This window comes from Heteronotia binoei, chromosome 2 (genome assembly GCF_032191835.1).
Source record: "Heteronotia binoei isolate CCM8104 ecotype False Entrance Well chromosome 2, APGP_CSIRO_Hbin_v1, whole genome shotgun sequence".
Lineage (NCBI taxonomy): Eukaryota > Metazoa > Chordata > Lepidosauria > Squamata > Gekkonidae > Heteronotia > Heteronotia binoei.
The window spans coordinates 57934737-57949937 of NC_083224.1; the positions used below are offsets into that span (position 1 = coordinate 57934737).

General features: G+C 45.4%; 1 protein-coding gene across 1 annotated transcript in view; it reads right to left on the reverse strand.

The window, feature by feature from the left end:
* Positions 1-15201, reverse strand: part of KDM5B (lysine demethylase 5B) — a 100275-nt gene that overhangs the window by 13296 nt on the left and 71778 nt on the right. Inside the window, exons 23-25 of the mRNA XM_060231078.1 lie at positions 13977-14135; positions 12033-12518; positions 9571-9682 (exon numbers count right to left, since the gene is read on the reverse strand). Of these exons, the coding sequence (XP_060087061.1) occupies positions 9571-9682; positions 12033-12518; positions 13977-14135 (757 nt within the window). The remainder of the gene's footprint in view (positions 1-9570; positions 9683-12032; positions 12519-13976; positions 14136-15201) is intronic.

Here is a 15201-nt window from a genome sequence, read left to right on the forward strand (position 1 = left end):
GAGCTTTACGTTTCCAGTATTCAGATTGTCGAGGGGATCTGGAACGTTTGAAGGGGGTTGGTTTCCATGATCTGGGCTTATAGCTCTGTTGTTGTTGTTGCTGTTGGGCTACCCCCAATCTTTTCGCTCGTTTGCGGCTGTCATCCACGGTGGACAGTATATCGTCCGTTGTGGCATTAAAGAGACCTTGGCCATCGAAGGGAAGGTCTTCTATCTTGAATTTTAGATCAGGCTGCAACGAAGAGGATCGAAGCCAAGCATGTCGCCTTAGGGCAATGGAGGCGGCCATCGCCTTGGAAGTGCACCCCACAGAGTGACGGATGGTGTTTATCTGTTGCTTTGAAATCCTGTTGAGCTCCTGAAGTAGCTTGCAGGCTTGTTTCTGGGAGGGCTCAGGCAGGGCAGAGACTAGCGTATTCAGTTGGGAGGAGATATTGTGGGAATACGCGGCGAAGTATGCTAGGTAATTGTTGATCTTGGCAGTTGCCGTCGAGATTGAATACATTTTCCTTCCAAGAGTATCTAACTTCCTGCCTTCCTTCTCAGGGGGTACCGGGTGGCGGGTCTGTTTGGTTTTAGAAGATGAATGCACTATCAGAGAATTCGGTGCTGGATGGCTAAATAAAAATTTCGAATCCGGTGCTTGGATCCTATAAAGGGATTCGATTCGTTTTGAAGTCGGGGGAATGGAGGCTGGGTTGTCCCAAGCTTCTTTGATGGCTTCTAGGTGTACCGGCAGCATCGGCAGAAAGGAACCAGCAGGTAAATCTGAGTGCACCAGGTCGTGTACCACGTCTGTCACCTTGGGTGCATCCGAAGTCAGAGTTACGTTAAGTGCAGAGGCCATATTGGCAATCAAGTCCAGGTATGTCTTTGCCCCTTCGGAAGGTGACAAATCCGCGGGCTTGGCGATATCTGAAGCAGGGGACCCAGGGGACATGGACTGTATCGAATCCGATGATTGAGCTTCGGATTCAGCATCAGAGTCAGGTTCGGGTTCAGGTAGGTCCGGTCTGGTTGGAGTCGTGCTTTTGGGTTCCACTGGAATCGCACCCCTAGGTTTAGAAGTCGAAGTGGAAGGAGTCGGAGACGGCTGTCTCGGTGGTTGCTTGCTCCGTTGGACAGGAGTCGCTTCCTTGGATGGGTTCATGTGATAATCGGTTCGGTACCGAGAATGATGGTATCCGCAGCATGCATGGGATTCGATGGAAGGAGACCTTGAAGCATAATGGCGTCGCCTCGGGGACATGGATGGGGACCGAGATCTCGGGTTGTAGCGATGGCGGTCCCTCCCTCTACTAGGGGATCTCTCCGGGAAACGCGCATGATGGTACCTATATCTCTCCATGCTGGGAGACCTGGCTGGGAACCGATGCGCATCGAAGTACCTGTAAGCATCATGTTTGTGCTGGATGGGATTCGACATATCGCGGAACGATCTAGGATTGATGTGGTGTCGAGTCCACTGTTGCGGGTCTCGAATCGGCTCCAGCGCAGGGTCTAGCATGGATCCATGCGGGGAAGGGGATCGGGACGGAATGGGAATAACTTCTTCCGTCTGCTGGTGCGGCGACTCCGTAGCCGGGGTGGTCACTTCCTGGGTGTCGGATCCGGGAGTGGAAGGCTCGCATTGCGTCTCAGGCTCATTCTGTTGTTCGGAGGATTTTCTCGAGTCCTTCGGAATCTTCGGGTCCTTCGGGTCTGTCGGTTTCCGCGGAGCCTTCGGATCGGACGGTTTTCTCGAATCCTTCTGGCCCTTCGGGTCGGAATGCTTATGTTTCTTAGTGTGCTTCCCGCCCTTTGGTTTAGTCGCCGCGGCCGTTTGTTCTGACGTTCTCGCGCCGTCGCCGGCTTTCGCGGCATCGCCGGACTTATGCTTGCTGGGAGCAATGGCCACTGAAGCTGCCGACCTTGCGCCGTCCCCTTGGGGAGTCAGTAGGGGAGGCGACTTACTTGCTGACGAAGATTGCGACATATCAGGCTGGAGCACAGACTCCATTAAGTGGCTTCTGAGTCTAGCGGCTCTGTTTTTTCGCGCCTGTTTGCAAAATTGAAGGCAGTGCGCACAGGCGTCCACTTTATGGGATTCTCCCAAACAGAACAAGCAAAGCGAATGCCCGTCCGATGTAGGGATTTTCGCCCTACAGCGCGAGCACCTTTTGAAAGTTATTTTACTGTCCCTTCCTTCCATACGCCCGGGGGGGGGGGGTGGGGGTGGGGGAAGGGAGGTCTGAGGAAAAAGCGGGGAAGATATTTATCTAAATCTTTTTTTTTTTTTTTTTTTTTTTGAAGATAAGAATATGAAGAAATAGCGAAGGATGAAAGAAGAGGAAACTTGAGGAAAACGAAGGCTAGATATCTGAGGTAAGTGAGGAGCGCAACGAGGTAGGACTATCCCGGGCGGCGGTTGGAAAGAAACTGAGTGGGTTGGGCGCCTCCCTCGCGCTACAGGCATGCGCAGTGGATGCCTGCTCCCCAGAGCGGGAGGGAGTGCGCGCCAAAAATAACGCCTAGGCTAGCTATTTAAAATCTCCGAGGTAGGGTTCGTCCTGATAGGAAAACCCATGTGTGGGACTGCACAGAGACCACGAAGAAGATCTTGTTCTTCCTCTCCCCTCTCACCATAGTCCTAAGGGCACATTCCCTATCGGGTATGTTTTCCAATAGTCTGGCAAAGCACAGGAGGGTGGCTTATAGGTTTGAAATCACTGGGGGTGGGGTTAGAAAGTTGCTCTTTGCCTTACCCTCCCTGCCACAGGAGCACTGAATCTCGCAAAAGCACTTTGGCAGGCAATTCAGAAATCTACTCCCAAAGCTCTTGGTGGAGGGTGCTGAGCAATGGACAAATATCTCTGTAGCCTTACCACCTACTATGAAAGCGCTGGGGCAAATATACTGATAGCATTTCCTGTCTTTTGAAGGCTATGAGAATATTAATACTTGGTGTGGGGATGAGGTAAAATCAAGCTGAACCCAATACCAACCAGATCAAGAGTGCTGGGACTGGCCACCCACAGAATGCAACATCTGAAGAATAGAAATTTGATGAGTCAAACCAACATTCAGAGAGCCTGTGTGGTACAGTGGTTAAGAATGTCAGACTAGGATCTGGAAGATCCAGGTATGAATGCCTGCTCATGTCAAGGAAGTTCACTGGGTGACCTTGTAGCAGTCGCATTGTCTCAGCCTAACGTACCTCCCAGGGATGTTGTGAGATAAAAGGGAGGAAAGGAGAAGGATGTAAGCTGCTTTGGGTCCCCACTGGAGAAAAGGGCAGAGTATAAATGAATTAAATAAATAAACTCTCCTCCCTGGCCTTCAGTCCCCTACAAGAAAAACAGGTTGCTTACCTGTAACTGATGATCTTCGAGTGGTCATCTGTGCAGTCACACACATGGGTTTTCCAGTTGGAACGAATCCAAGCTCGGAGAATTTAAAGCTAGCCTAGGCGTTTATTTTGGCACGCATTCCTTCCCACTCTGAGAAGCAGGCATCCACTGCGCATGCCTGGAGCGAGGGGAAGGTGCTCCACCCACCCAGTTTCTTCTAGCCGCTGTATAGAGGAATTTGAAAAGGTAAGCATAGCATAAACCAGCAGCGGGGAAGGCTGGGCAGGAGTGTGTGACTGCACAGATGACCACTCGAAGATCATCAGTTACAGGTAAGCAACCTGTTTATCTTCATTGTGGTCTCTGTGCAGTCCCACACATGGGTGACTGGTAAACTGAAGTGCACGGAGGCGGGTGCTGGTTCTGAAAAGGAATGGCATGGATTAAGTATGCATATAGACAACCAAAAATATTGTACTTACAGGAGAGGAGACTGCAGGCTTCAATCAAAGATAGAGTGAAGTACAGCTTGTCCAAAGGACACGTCTCGCCGTGCACGGACATCTAAGGCGTGGCGAATGTCGATGAAGAAGACCAGACTGCAGCGGCACAGATGTCTTCCATCGGTACGCCCTCGGAGAAAGCCGAGGATGTAGAAAGAGCTCTAGTGGAATGGGCTCGTAAATGTTCAGGTATAGGTTGTTTAGCTAGTTAGTAGCATAACGCAATAGCAGCCACAACCCACTTTGAGAGTCTCTGGGTAGAGATTCTTTGTCCTTGTTTATGAGTTCCGTACGCTACGAAAAGTCTCGAGTCCTTACGAAAAGGGCTTGTTCCATCAAGCAAGGGACCGACGTAGGTCAAGATTGTGTAAAGTTCGTTGGCCCGTGTCACTAGGATTCTGGAAGAAAGAAGATAAAGTGGTCGATTTTCCCAGATGGTAAGGTGAAATGACCTTTGGGAGAAAGGTTGAATCAGGATGTAGAACCACTCTGTCATGGTGGAAGACAGTGTAAGGTGGGTCTGTCCGGAAAGCACAAACATCGCTAGCTCTTTTGCCAGATGTAAGTGCCACCAATAGTGCTGTTTTCCATGATAAAAGATGCAGTGGGATAGATGCCATTGGTTCAAAGGGAGGTTTCATTAGTTGACTCAGAACAAGAGATAAACTCCATGTAGGTTGCAATTGACGAATTGGGGGTCGCAGGTGTAGAATGCCTCTGAGGAATGATTTTGCAGCAGGATGAGAAAACACCGTGCGTCCTTCGATATGTGGATAGAAGGCTGAAATAGCGGCCAAATAAACTTTCAAAGAGGAGTAAGCGAGGCCGGAGTTGGAAGAGATAAGGTGTATGACAGCATTTGAGCTATAAAGGATGATGTAGGTAAAATATTGTGATGGGCGGCATACTCAGCAAACCGCTTCCATTTTTGAGAATAAGACCTTCTGGTGGATGGTTTTCTGGCATTCAATAGAACATGTCGGACTTCCGCAGGAAATTCTAAAAACTGATTCTCCATGCAGTCAGTCGCAGGAGCCCTGGATCGTGATGTAGGACCCTTGCCATTTTGTTGCGAAAGGAGGCCCGAGTTTGAGGGAAGTAATGAAATACACTGTTGGAGAGAAGGAGAAGTGTGGTGAACCATGGTTGACAAGGCCACCAGTGTGTGATTAGTATGCAATCGGTCTGATCCGATTGGATCTTTTGAAGCGTTCTCGTTATTAGTGGAATGGGTGGAAAGAAGTAGTGAAACGGTCCTTTCCATTGGTGGAGAAAGGCATCTCCTGCAGACTGAGTTGATGGGGGACCTCGCATGTAGAAGCGTGTGCATTGGGTATTGTCCGGGGAAGCAAATACATCTATGACTGGAACTCCGAACATTTTGAAGACTGGTTGGAGATAGCATCGTTTGAGTGTCCATTCGTGATCGTTCATGAGTTGGCAACTTAGGGTATCCGCTTGGATATTTTTGGTCCCAGGTAGATGCACAGCTGTCAGATGTATGTTGTGAGCAATGCTCCAATGCCAGAGAGCTAGAGCTCTTTTGTACAGACGGGTAGATGCAGTACCTCCCTGCCAGTTGATATAGAACACGGTCGCAACATTGTCTGATGTGACCTGAATGTGCAGACCGTGAAGAGATGGCAGAAAACACTTGAGTGCTCTGTGGACCGCCAAGAACTCCAGACAGTTGATATGGAGGGATTTTTCGTAGGCTGCCCACTGTCCTTGCACCGTTAGTGTGTCGAAATGCGCTCCCCAACCCCATCTCGAAGCATCTGTCGTGACAATGGCTGATGGAGGTGATCTCAGGAATGGCATTCCTGCCAGAAGGTGATGTTCTGTTGTCCACCATTCCAGTGCTGGAAGAATGTGATGTGGGACTGTTAGTACAATTCGCTGGCATTGACTGTGTGGATGGAACGACCTTACGAACCACAATTGTAGGGGTCTCATGCCAAGCCTTGCATGACAGAGGACAGCAGTCATAGCCGCCATAAGGCCCAGCATGCGTTGAAAGATGAGAGCTGTCTGGGTGGGATGAGATATGATGGCATTGGCTAGGGTCTGAATGTTGTGAACTCTGTCTGCCGGCAGGTAGGCTTTGTGAGCTATTGTTGATAGAAGTGTGCCTATAAATTGGATGTCTTGTGTTGGGACAAGGTTGGATTTTTGGAGGTTAACTTGTAGGCTTAGTGAAGATAGAAGTGTTAGAGTAGTCGAAATGTTCTGTTGAAGTTGCTCTTGGGATTGAGCCACAATGAGCCAGTCGTCTACGTACGGATATATGGAAATTTTCCATTGACGGAGTGACGCCGCCACCACTGCCATGCACTTCGTGAAGACTCTTGGTGCTATCGATAGGCTGAAGGGAAGAGCACAGAACTGATAGTGGTCGTTCCCGACAGCGAACCTCAGGAATCTTCTGTGGCAATGGTCGATGGTAAGATGGAAATAGGCGTCTCGAAGGTCTATGAGTGCCATCCAAGCGTAGAGGAAGAATAGACTGCAGGGTGATCATGCAGAATTTTTTGTATCGGATATGACGGTTGAGTTCGCGGAGGTCCAGTATTGGACGTTGTCCTCCATCTTTCCTTGGGACCAGGAAGTATCGGGAATAGAACCTTGTGTGCTGGAATTGAAGTGGTACTGGTTCTATGGCTGCCTTGGTCAGCAAGGTAGTGATCTCTTCCTGGAGGGGTAGAGAAGGAGTAGGTATAAAGCGATGGTGCTTCGGGGGCAAAGCGAACCCTATGGTGTAACCTGTGTGGATGATCGCCAGGACTCATGAATCCGATGTTATGGATTCCCACGTGGGGTAAAAGGGAACCAGTCTTGTTGCACGGGGATGGAGATGATGTATCGGTGATGGTGGCATCAGCAAGTAAAAGAGACTCTGTTTCAGGGCCGTAGTCGCCTTCTTAGTCGATTGTGGTCGTGGTCACTGATGGAATGGTTGCTTGGCTGGTGGAGCTTTGCGTTTCCAATAATCAGCTTGCCTGGGTGAACGGGGGTGCTTGTAGAAGGACGGTTTCCATCCTCTTTGCCTGTTAGTTTGAGGTTGTTGCTGGCTAACCCCTAATCTCTTGGCTCTCTTTCTGCTGTCATCTACTGTGGTTAAGATGTCATCAGTGGTTGTGTTAAAAAGACCTTGGCTGTCAAAGGGCAAATCTTCTATTTTAAACTTTATGTCAGGTTGAAGTGATGAGGAACAGAGCCAGGCATGCCTACATAAGGCAATGGAGGTAGCCATGGTTCTTGAAGAGCAAGCAACAGCATGCCGGACTGAGTTGATTTGTTGCTTACTTACACGGTTAAGCTCTTGCAGTATCTTTGAAGCCTGTTTCTGTGAAGTTTCACGTAAGGATGGAACCAATGTATTCAGTTGGGACGATAAATTGAAAGTATAGGCAGCGAAATAGGCCAAATAGTTGTGAATTTTGGATGTAGTGGTAGAGAGGGAGTAGAGTTTTCTGCCCAATGTGTCCAATTTCTTTCCTTCTTTCTCCGGTGGAACAGGGTGACATGTCTGCTTTGATTTCGAGGACGAATGTACAATTATTGAATTTGGAGCAAGATGATTAAATAAGAATTTCGAATCTGATGCATGTATTTTGTATAGGGATTCAATTCATTTAGACGTTGGTGGAATTGAAGCCGGCTTACCCCAAGCTTCCTTCAATGCTTCTAAATGGACAGGTAGCATAGGTAAGAAGGATCCTGCAGGTAAATCAGCATGGACCAGGTCATGGACCACATCTGATACTCTCGGCAGATCTGTGGTTAGTTTTATGTTGAGTGTATTTGCCATGTTTGTGAGTAAATCCAGATAAGGTTTAGATCTCTCAGATGGAGATAGGTCAGCTGGCTTTCTAATGTCAGACGCAGGTGATGTTGATGATGAGACAGAATGTGATGACTCAGTTTTCGGCTTCGGAATCCTCTGGAGCATCTACAGGAGTTGTGGGTCTGTCAAGTATCAATGTCCTCAAAGTTAAAGGTTTCGTCGCCAGGGTAGGTTGGTCGGGTTGTACTGTATGTTTAGATAGAGCGGATGTCGAAGGAGCCGGTGATGTCTGCTTTGGTTCCTGTCGGAGTCGATAGTAGGCTTCATCATGGTACCGGTGATGTGGATCTTCAATGTGCCTGTAATGATGAGCTTCCTCTCGGTACCGAGGTTGATAGGATTCCTCACGGTACCGAGGTGGGTCATGGTACCTATGTCGGTATTCTACAGATGGTGATCTAGAAGGCCTGTAATAGTGATGGTGTCGGTATGGAGATGGAGACCGAGATCTGGACTGGCTATAATAATAATATCAATCTCTATGTCGACTTGGAGATCTTTCTCGGTACCAACGAGCTGGGGATTCCTGATGGAGTGGGGAGACAGCAGAATCTTTAAATGTTCTTGGTGCCGATACCTCACGGAATGAATGCACCTCACGAAGGTTGGCTCGTTGTGTTTGGATTTGAGGTGATGGTTCCATAGACTCAGTGGCTAAGATGTCTTGGTGACCGGGATCGAATCCGTATGATCTCGTCAGCAATCACATCTGTGGGCATCGAAAGTTCTGGTGGAACAATTGGTGTCGTACGTTTCGATACCGAAGTTTTCGATACCGAGGTTGTACTCATGATATTCAAAGCTCTCGGATTCGGTTGGGTCCTCAAAGTCGACTTCGATGTAGCTTTCAACTCCTGCTGTCGCTTCGACGAAGGTTCCAAGTGGTGCTTTCCCTTGGATTCGTCTGACTTTTTAGTATGTTTGCTGGACTTAGGCTTACTGGGAGCCGATGCCACTGAAGCTGTCAGTTTTGCCACGTCCCTTTGCGGGGTCAGGGAAGGTGGCGAGTTTTGGGACCCAAAAGTGTGGGACATCACAGGCCGCAATGAAGACTCTAAAAGGTGACTCTTCAGCCTAGCGGTGTGTTTTTTTCTCGCCTGTTTTCCGAATTGGCTGTAATAGGTACAAGTGTCGGTCCTGTGAGCCTCCCCCAAACAAAATAAGCACTGAGGGTATCCGTCTGTTAAGGGGATTTTCGCCCCGCAGCAAGGACATTTTTTTAAAAGTAGTTTTCAGATCCTTTCCTTCCATACGCCCGGGAGGGGGGGAAGGGAAAGGAAGATGAGGAGATAGTAAAGCGGGTAAAAAAATTATTTTTTTGTACGATACCAGTAGAAGATCGAAAAAGACGAAGACGGACGATGAAGGAATACGAAGGTTGAAGAAGGTAATAAGGCTAGTAAAGTTGAGGAGACGCAACAAGGAAGGACTATCCCGAGCGGCGGTTAGAAAGAAACTGGGTGGGTGGAGCACCTTCCCCTCGCTCCAGGCATGTGCAGTGGATGCCTGCTTCCCAGAGTGGGAGGGAATGCATGCCAAAATAAACACCTAGGCTAGCTTTAAATTCTCCGAGGTCGGGTTCGTTTCAGCGGGAAAACCCATGTGTGGGACTGCACAGAGACCACGATGAAGATCGTTACAAGCAATTTTACTTAGGCTGAAAGGAAGCAAGCTGCTTGCTTCCATTCTACCTGTCATCAAGTGAAATGTGACCTCATTCTGGCTGAGCTTTTGGTTTCCAGGAGAAACAATATTTCTGAATACCCTTTAGGCTTCCTCTGATATGCAGAAACACCCCCCCACACACCTTTATTGTAACTGGTCCCACTACACCGCTTTGATTAGTGACACAGGGGCCATACACTTTACTGTTAGAAGGAACGATACTTACCATGGAGGGGGATGCAGTTTTGTCCTGTAGAAAAAGGAGAGTGTAAATGGATGGGTCTGTTATTCCAGTCATGAGGCAAAGAGAAAGAGGTAGCACCAATTGTCTGTGATACCTAGTAAAAAGAAACAGATGTAACATATTCACTGCTAACATGGTTTGACTTGAACATAATAATAATAGTATTAAAATGTACTTTTAATTCAAATATTAAAATAACCTGCTGTAATTAAAATTTCGCAAAAGATTTTATGTATCAATTTTGCATACCAATTCTAAAAATACAAGAATGTTTTTTCACATAATCAGATTGATAAAAAGAACAAGCTGGAATGGGGAATAACACAAATTACAGACTCATCAGCCTAATTTATGTAATGCATAATTTGGTGGAAAGCACTGTCAAATCTAGAATAATTAAATACCTACAAGAACAAGCCTTTCTTTGTCAAGTCAGCAGTTTCTGAAGTCCTGCTTCACCAAACTTTCAGAACTTTTGTATCAAATATAGACTGGGGTAGTCTGACAGATGTATACCTGGGTTTCTAAAAAGCTTTTGACAAAATCCCTCATTAACTTAGAACTCAAGAAATAAGCATACTGGCCTAGGAATGGGCATGAACTGAAGTCCCTGATGGGTCCAAGGTCATGGACTTCCATGAACTTCTCAGACAGTTTTTGTGGGGTTCATGCTGGTTCCTTGCCAGAGCAGTAAGCAGGGATTTAACAGAACTCCAAGTCAGGTGGAGGAGGAGGAGAAGAGTTGGTTTTATACCCTACCCTCCACTACCCAAAGGAGTCTTGGAGTGGCTTACAATCACTTTCCTTTCATCTCCCTACAACAGACACCCTGTGAAGTAGGTGGGGCTGAGAGAGCTCTGATAAAACTATGACTGGCCCAAGGTTACCCAGCTGGCTGCATGTGGAAAAGTGGGGAATCAAGCCCAGTTCTCCAGATTAGAGTACAAAACTTTTTAACCACTACACCACAGCTGGCTCTCAAGAAGTAGTCTTGGAATGCACTGCTGCATCTGCCCCCAATAGACTGAAAGTGCGGGGGGGGGGGAGTCAAGAGAAGTCATGACTCATTAGTATAGCATCTGGTTTCCATACGGAGGAACACAATTTCAATCCTTGGCATCTCCACTTTAAAAAATCACATAGTGATCTAAAAGTCCTGTGATGCTGGAAAGCCACTGTAAATTTGACTAGACAGTACTGATCCTAACAGACCTATATTCTGATTCGATATATGGCAGCTACATCGGTGCATCAAAAGACAGGAGTTTCTCAAGAATTAAGAATTACTTGTGAATTTGGCTTTCCTACATACTTTATGCTTTGACAGGACAATAACTTTGAAAATGATTTGTGTTGTAAAAATTCTATTTTATGTAAAACAGTTTCTTATCAAACATTAAAAATATTTCTCAAAAATCATTTTGCCAAATAAGAAACCCATAGTTCTATTGCAAAAACAACAGGACAGGAAGGAGGATTGCTTTGCCCCAACCTCCTGATATGCTATCAGTCTGTAAAACTGAAAATTTTGCATAAATGGCTTGATGCTGATAAGAATGTTTATTGTTCCCAGCTTTTCTTTCTTTCTGGCAAAGCACAGGAGGGTGGCTTATAGGTTTGAATAATGCAGGTATTGTGGAGCTCCTTCCTTAAAAATAGAAGAGCACCTGGTGTCAAGTTTACATTTTATCTTTAGATCCCTTGAACTGTTTTTTTTAAATTAACACACTGTTTTAAATTGCCCTGGTTGTAGCTTTGGCTTTGTCAGTCCAAGGTATGAGAAACACCTCTTTTTTGTTATAAAGACGTTCTGAAATGCTATTCACAGAGAAGCAAAATGAATAACAGCAGGCAGAGAGATAAGACGTACAAGACAAGATTATAGGAGGCAGCTATTATAGTTAGGTTCGGGGCATAAACTGGATGAAATTCATGACAGAGTTGCATGAGAGTCTGGAGTGAGAGAAGAACACTCACATTCAAATGTAATGTTGGGCCCATAACTAGTAACTGCGTGTATTTCTTGATCCGGTTGCCCTCCCCTGTTGGCATTGTCATTTATGCTATAAAATGGAATAATATCTGCCATCTTTATGGGATAACATCTTGTCATGATGTGAGACGGCCAGGCTGGGCAATATTGTGATATGGAAATTTTCTGAGTGCTGCTGAGTTGTCTGTTCATAAAATGTTTTTATTGTATTTTATTGTTTTATTATATGTTGTGCTCCGTCCTGAGCCCTACGGGGGAATGGGTGGAATAGAAATATACTAAAACAAATAAATAAACCTACCCTTGAGAATTATCCAATAAAATACATAATTTAGTATAGTACTGTTGTTCAAGAGTTTAAGTGTACCCACTGACACATGCAAGTGAAGCATTAGCTGACATGCTAATACATTTATATGATCTTTTTATCAGAAAGTAATTGGAGTCTTACCTTGCTGGTCTCTTGCAACTGGCCTGCCATGGTTTGCCACCTGCTGTACAGTATCCCTGAACCTGCTTTGTCTTGTGTAAGTGTAATATTCCCTGAGGATAGCATTTGTTGTGCTCTGTGTTGCCAGTTCACGGTTCTCTCTATCATATAACGTAAAGCATCTCCCTCAGGCAGTCTCACACGAATACGTTGTAAGGAGGCCAGTAAAGGCAGAATCTTTTCTAAAGGAGGTTTTTCTGATCTGTGGCAGTGAGGACAGAGCCACACCTGAGGTTCCTGCAAAGTGCTGGGCACTGAAACACAGCTGGTATGAAAGATCCCTCTGCAAAGTTCACACTGTATCATAGGTGCTGCTGGCTCCCTCTGGCATAGGCAAACTTTGATCTCTACATCCTGAGGATTACAGAAGAGTTTTTCTTCATTTGCTGCTCTCAGAGAATGTAATGCTTCCATCTCCTTTAAACGAGCTTCACCAAGAGTGGCCATCTGGAAGCAAGTTACAGCATGGATAGTATTAGAAGCAAGTGCTTTTTAACAGAAGGGTTGAAGCTTCTTAAATACAGATGGCAATTTCTAGAACTTTTATTATTCAGTTACACAAACACATAACTATACATTAACAAAACATAACAAACAAGGAAAAGCCAAAAAAAGAAGTTCCTCAAATTGTTGAGAAATCAATTGTCGAGAAATAATTGATCCTTAAGAACTTTACCACATGCAGTTCCAAACAGGTTATATCCAATCAATTATTATAAATTTCCCTTATGATAAAATATATATTGGCAATAAAGGTATGAAACTGAAATATACTGGCACAGCCTTGAGGCTTAGAATCCTTATTACTGAACATAAAAGCAACTTTAATCTTTAAAAACATGTGCTCCTTTGGTCTTTCCTTATAGCACAACATTATTCCACAGACTATTTTGGGCTATATTCAGATCAGACTTCAATGATATTCTGTCACGGCAAAAAGGCAGATGAGTAGATTTTGAATCTGAAAGCTGTTTCTTTCTCGGTTAAATGAACGTCTGGATTTATTGCTACTCATATGAAATAAAAACTGTTCTGCTCCTACTCTTCCCTGTGAAACTTATCTGCTGTTGGAACTTTCTGGAAATACTACCATATGGGTTAGTTATAGTCCACATTTTAGATGTATATGTGTATCCATAAGACAACTCTGTCTCTTTTAAGAACTATAATTCTAATATGTGCATACTAGAATACTTTTGAAGTATGTATGCCTCACCCCCACCCCCGGAAACAAACAGGAAAGTAAAAGAACTACACATTTAGGCTTATGGGGTCACAGTGAGACAAAGTTTTGCTATGTTTTGGGGTTTGTCATAACGTTTTCAAAATTTTTCCCCCCACTAGAAGTTCACCAGGGTCAAATGATATCCTTTATATTCTCACACAGCAGGTATACATTTCAAACTATTAAAAGGTCAATTTTTTTATTTACAATGCTGTGTTTAAAAAAATCCTATTTGTCCAAAACAGCCATTTCAACCCCAAGTTAGCCACTATGACAACTACCAACTGAATGCATAAGATTATTTGCACACTTAAGTTTTTCCTTAAGTTGCACCCTTAAGTTTTTCCTTAAGTTTTTCCATATTAGGCCACACACACTCTGATGTAGCCAATCCTCCAAGAGCTTACAGGGCCTACCGTAAGCTCTTGGAGGACTGGCTACATCAGAGGTGTGTGGCCTAATATGCAAAGGAGTTCCTGCTATTAAAAAGCCCTGCATATATATCATACTCTAATAACTGATTGAAGACAATAGGTTTTTACTATAAACCAAAAGAATTACTGATCACCTCCATATCTGAAAGTATGCATGTGAAGAAATCATTATGAAAGAACAAGCCAAGTCGAAATAAAGCTTCATCCAACATTTATTTCAAAAAATGTTTCTAAATGTATACATACCGCAGCAGCAGTCTCCTTACTCTCCGATAAAGTTCTTTCTAAGTCATTTAAACTCTCCAGTTTTGTGGTCTTCTTTTTTCCATTTGGGACAGGCTCTTTTAATTTCTTCGGTTTTCTTTTAAATCCTAGTGTTCCAGTATCACATCTGGGACATAGTACCTAATAAAAAGATCAAAAGAACAGTAACTAATTCTGGTGTAGAGCATAAAAATCCATGCATTTTCCTCTTTTTGAAGTGTTATCTAAAAGACTGTACAGGAAAATAATACGAGATATCCAGTGAAGGTTCCCCATAAGCCACCTGTGGGTGTCATGGCTCCCACTGACACTGTGGCACCCGTCTGGAGGAAGCCAGGGGCAGGCAGCACAGTTAACTGTGCAGTGTGGGAGTAATGAGACCAAGATAAGCAGCAGCAATGTCCCAAGTGGCTGTCTGATGGGGAAATGAGGAACCCAGAGCAAGAGGGACAGCAGCTCCTTAGTCAGCTCTGCTGGGGGAGAGGAGAGAGCCAGGGCAGGCAGGAAGTGTGCCTCAATGACCTGTTTTATGAGGGTGATTGTTTTACTCTCTGCTCAACATCTTTTTCCATTCCTGGCAGTGGCCAGGGTTCAGAAGGAAGCCAAGCAGCTCTCCTCAATCCTGGGCAGGGAATAAAGCAGAGAAGTGCTTAACTTTAGAGGGGAGGGGGAAGAGATGCTGGAACAGGAAGTAAAACACTGCACTTTTCTTCTCTCCAGCAATCAACCAATCAACCAAGTGAACCACAACCAAATCAAACATTTCTTTGATTAATTTTCTGTGCTAGATTTAGGAGCAGTGCTTGGCTCCCTCTGGCTGGTGTGCCCTGGCTGCAGGGGAGTCCCCCCCCCGCAAAAAAAAGGCCAGGCAGGGTGCAAAGCCATGCATTTCCCACACACCCACACCCACATTGAGCTCTGTGTGTGTGTGTTATTTCCCTTTCCACCCCTCCCCCCTTGGGTTGCTTCGGTGTGCATTATTCCCTCTCTGGTTTTGGGGCGAATTTGTGTGTATTATATTTCACTGCCTCCCTTTTGGCTTCTTCTGAGTGTGTGTGTATGGGGGGGCTTCTTTTGTTTATATTCCAACCCCACCCTCCTTTCCTGCTTATGTTGTGTGTGACTGATCCTATCCCCTATGCCAATAACTTTGTAGCTGGCTCTGCTTCCTGCAACTGGCATTTTGTGGTGACAGCCAACACCCTCA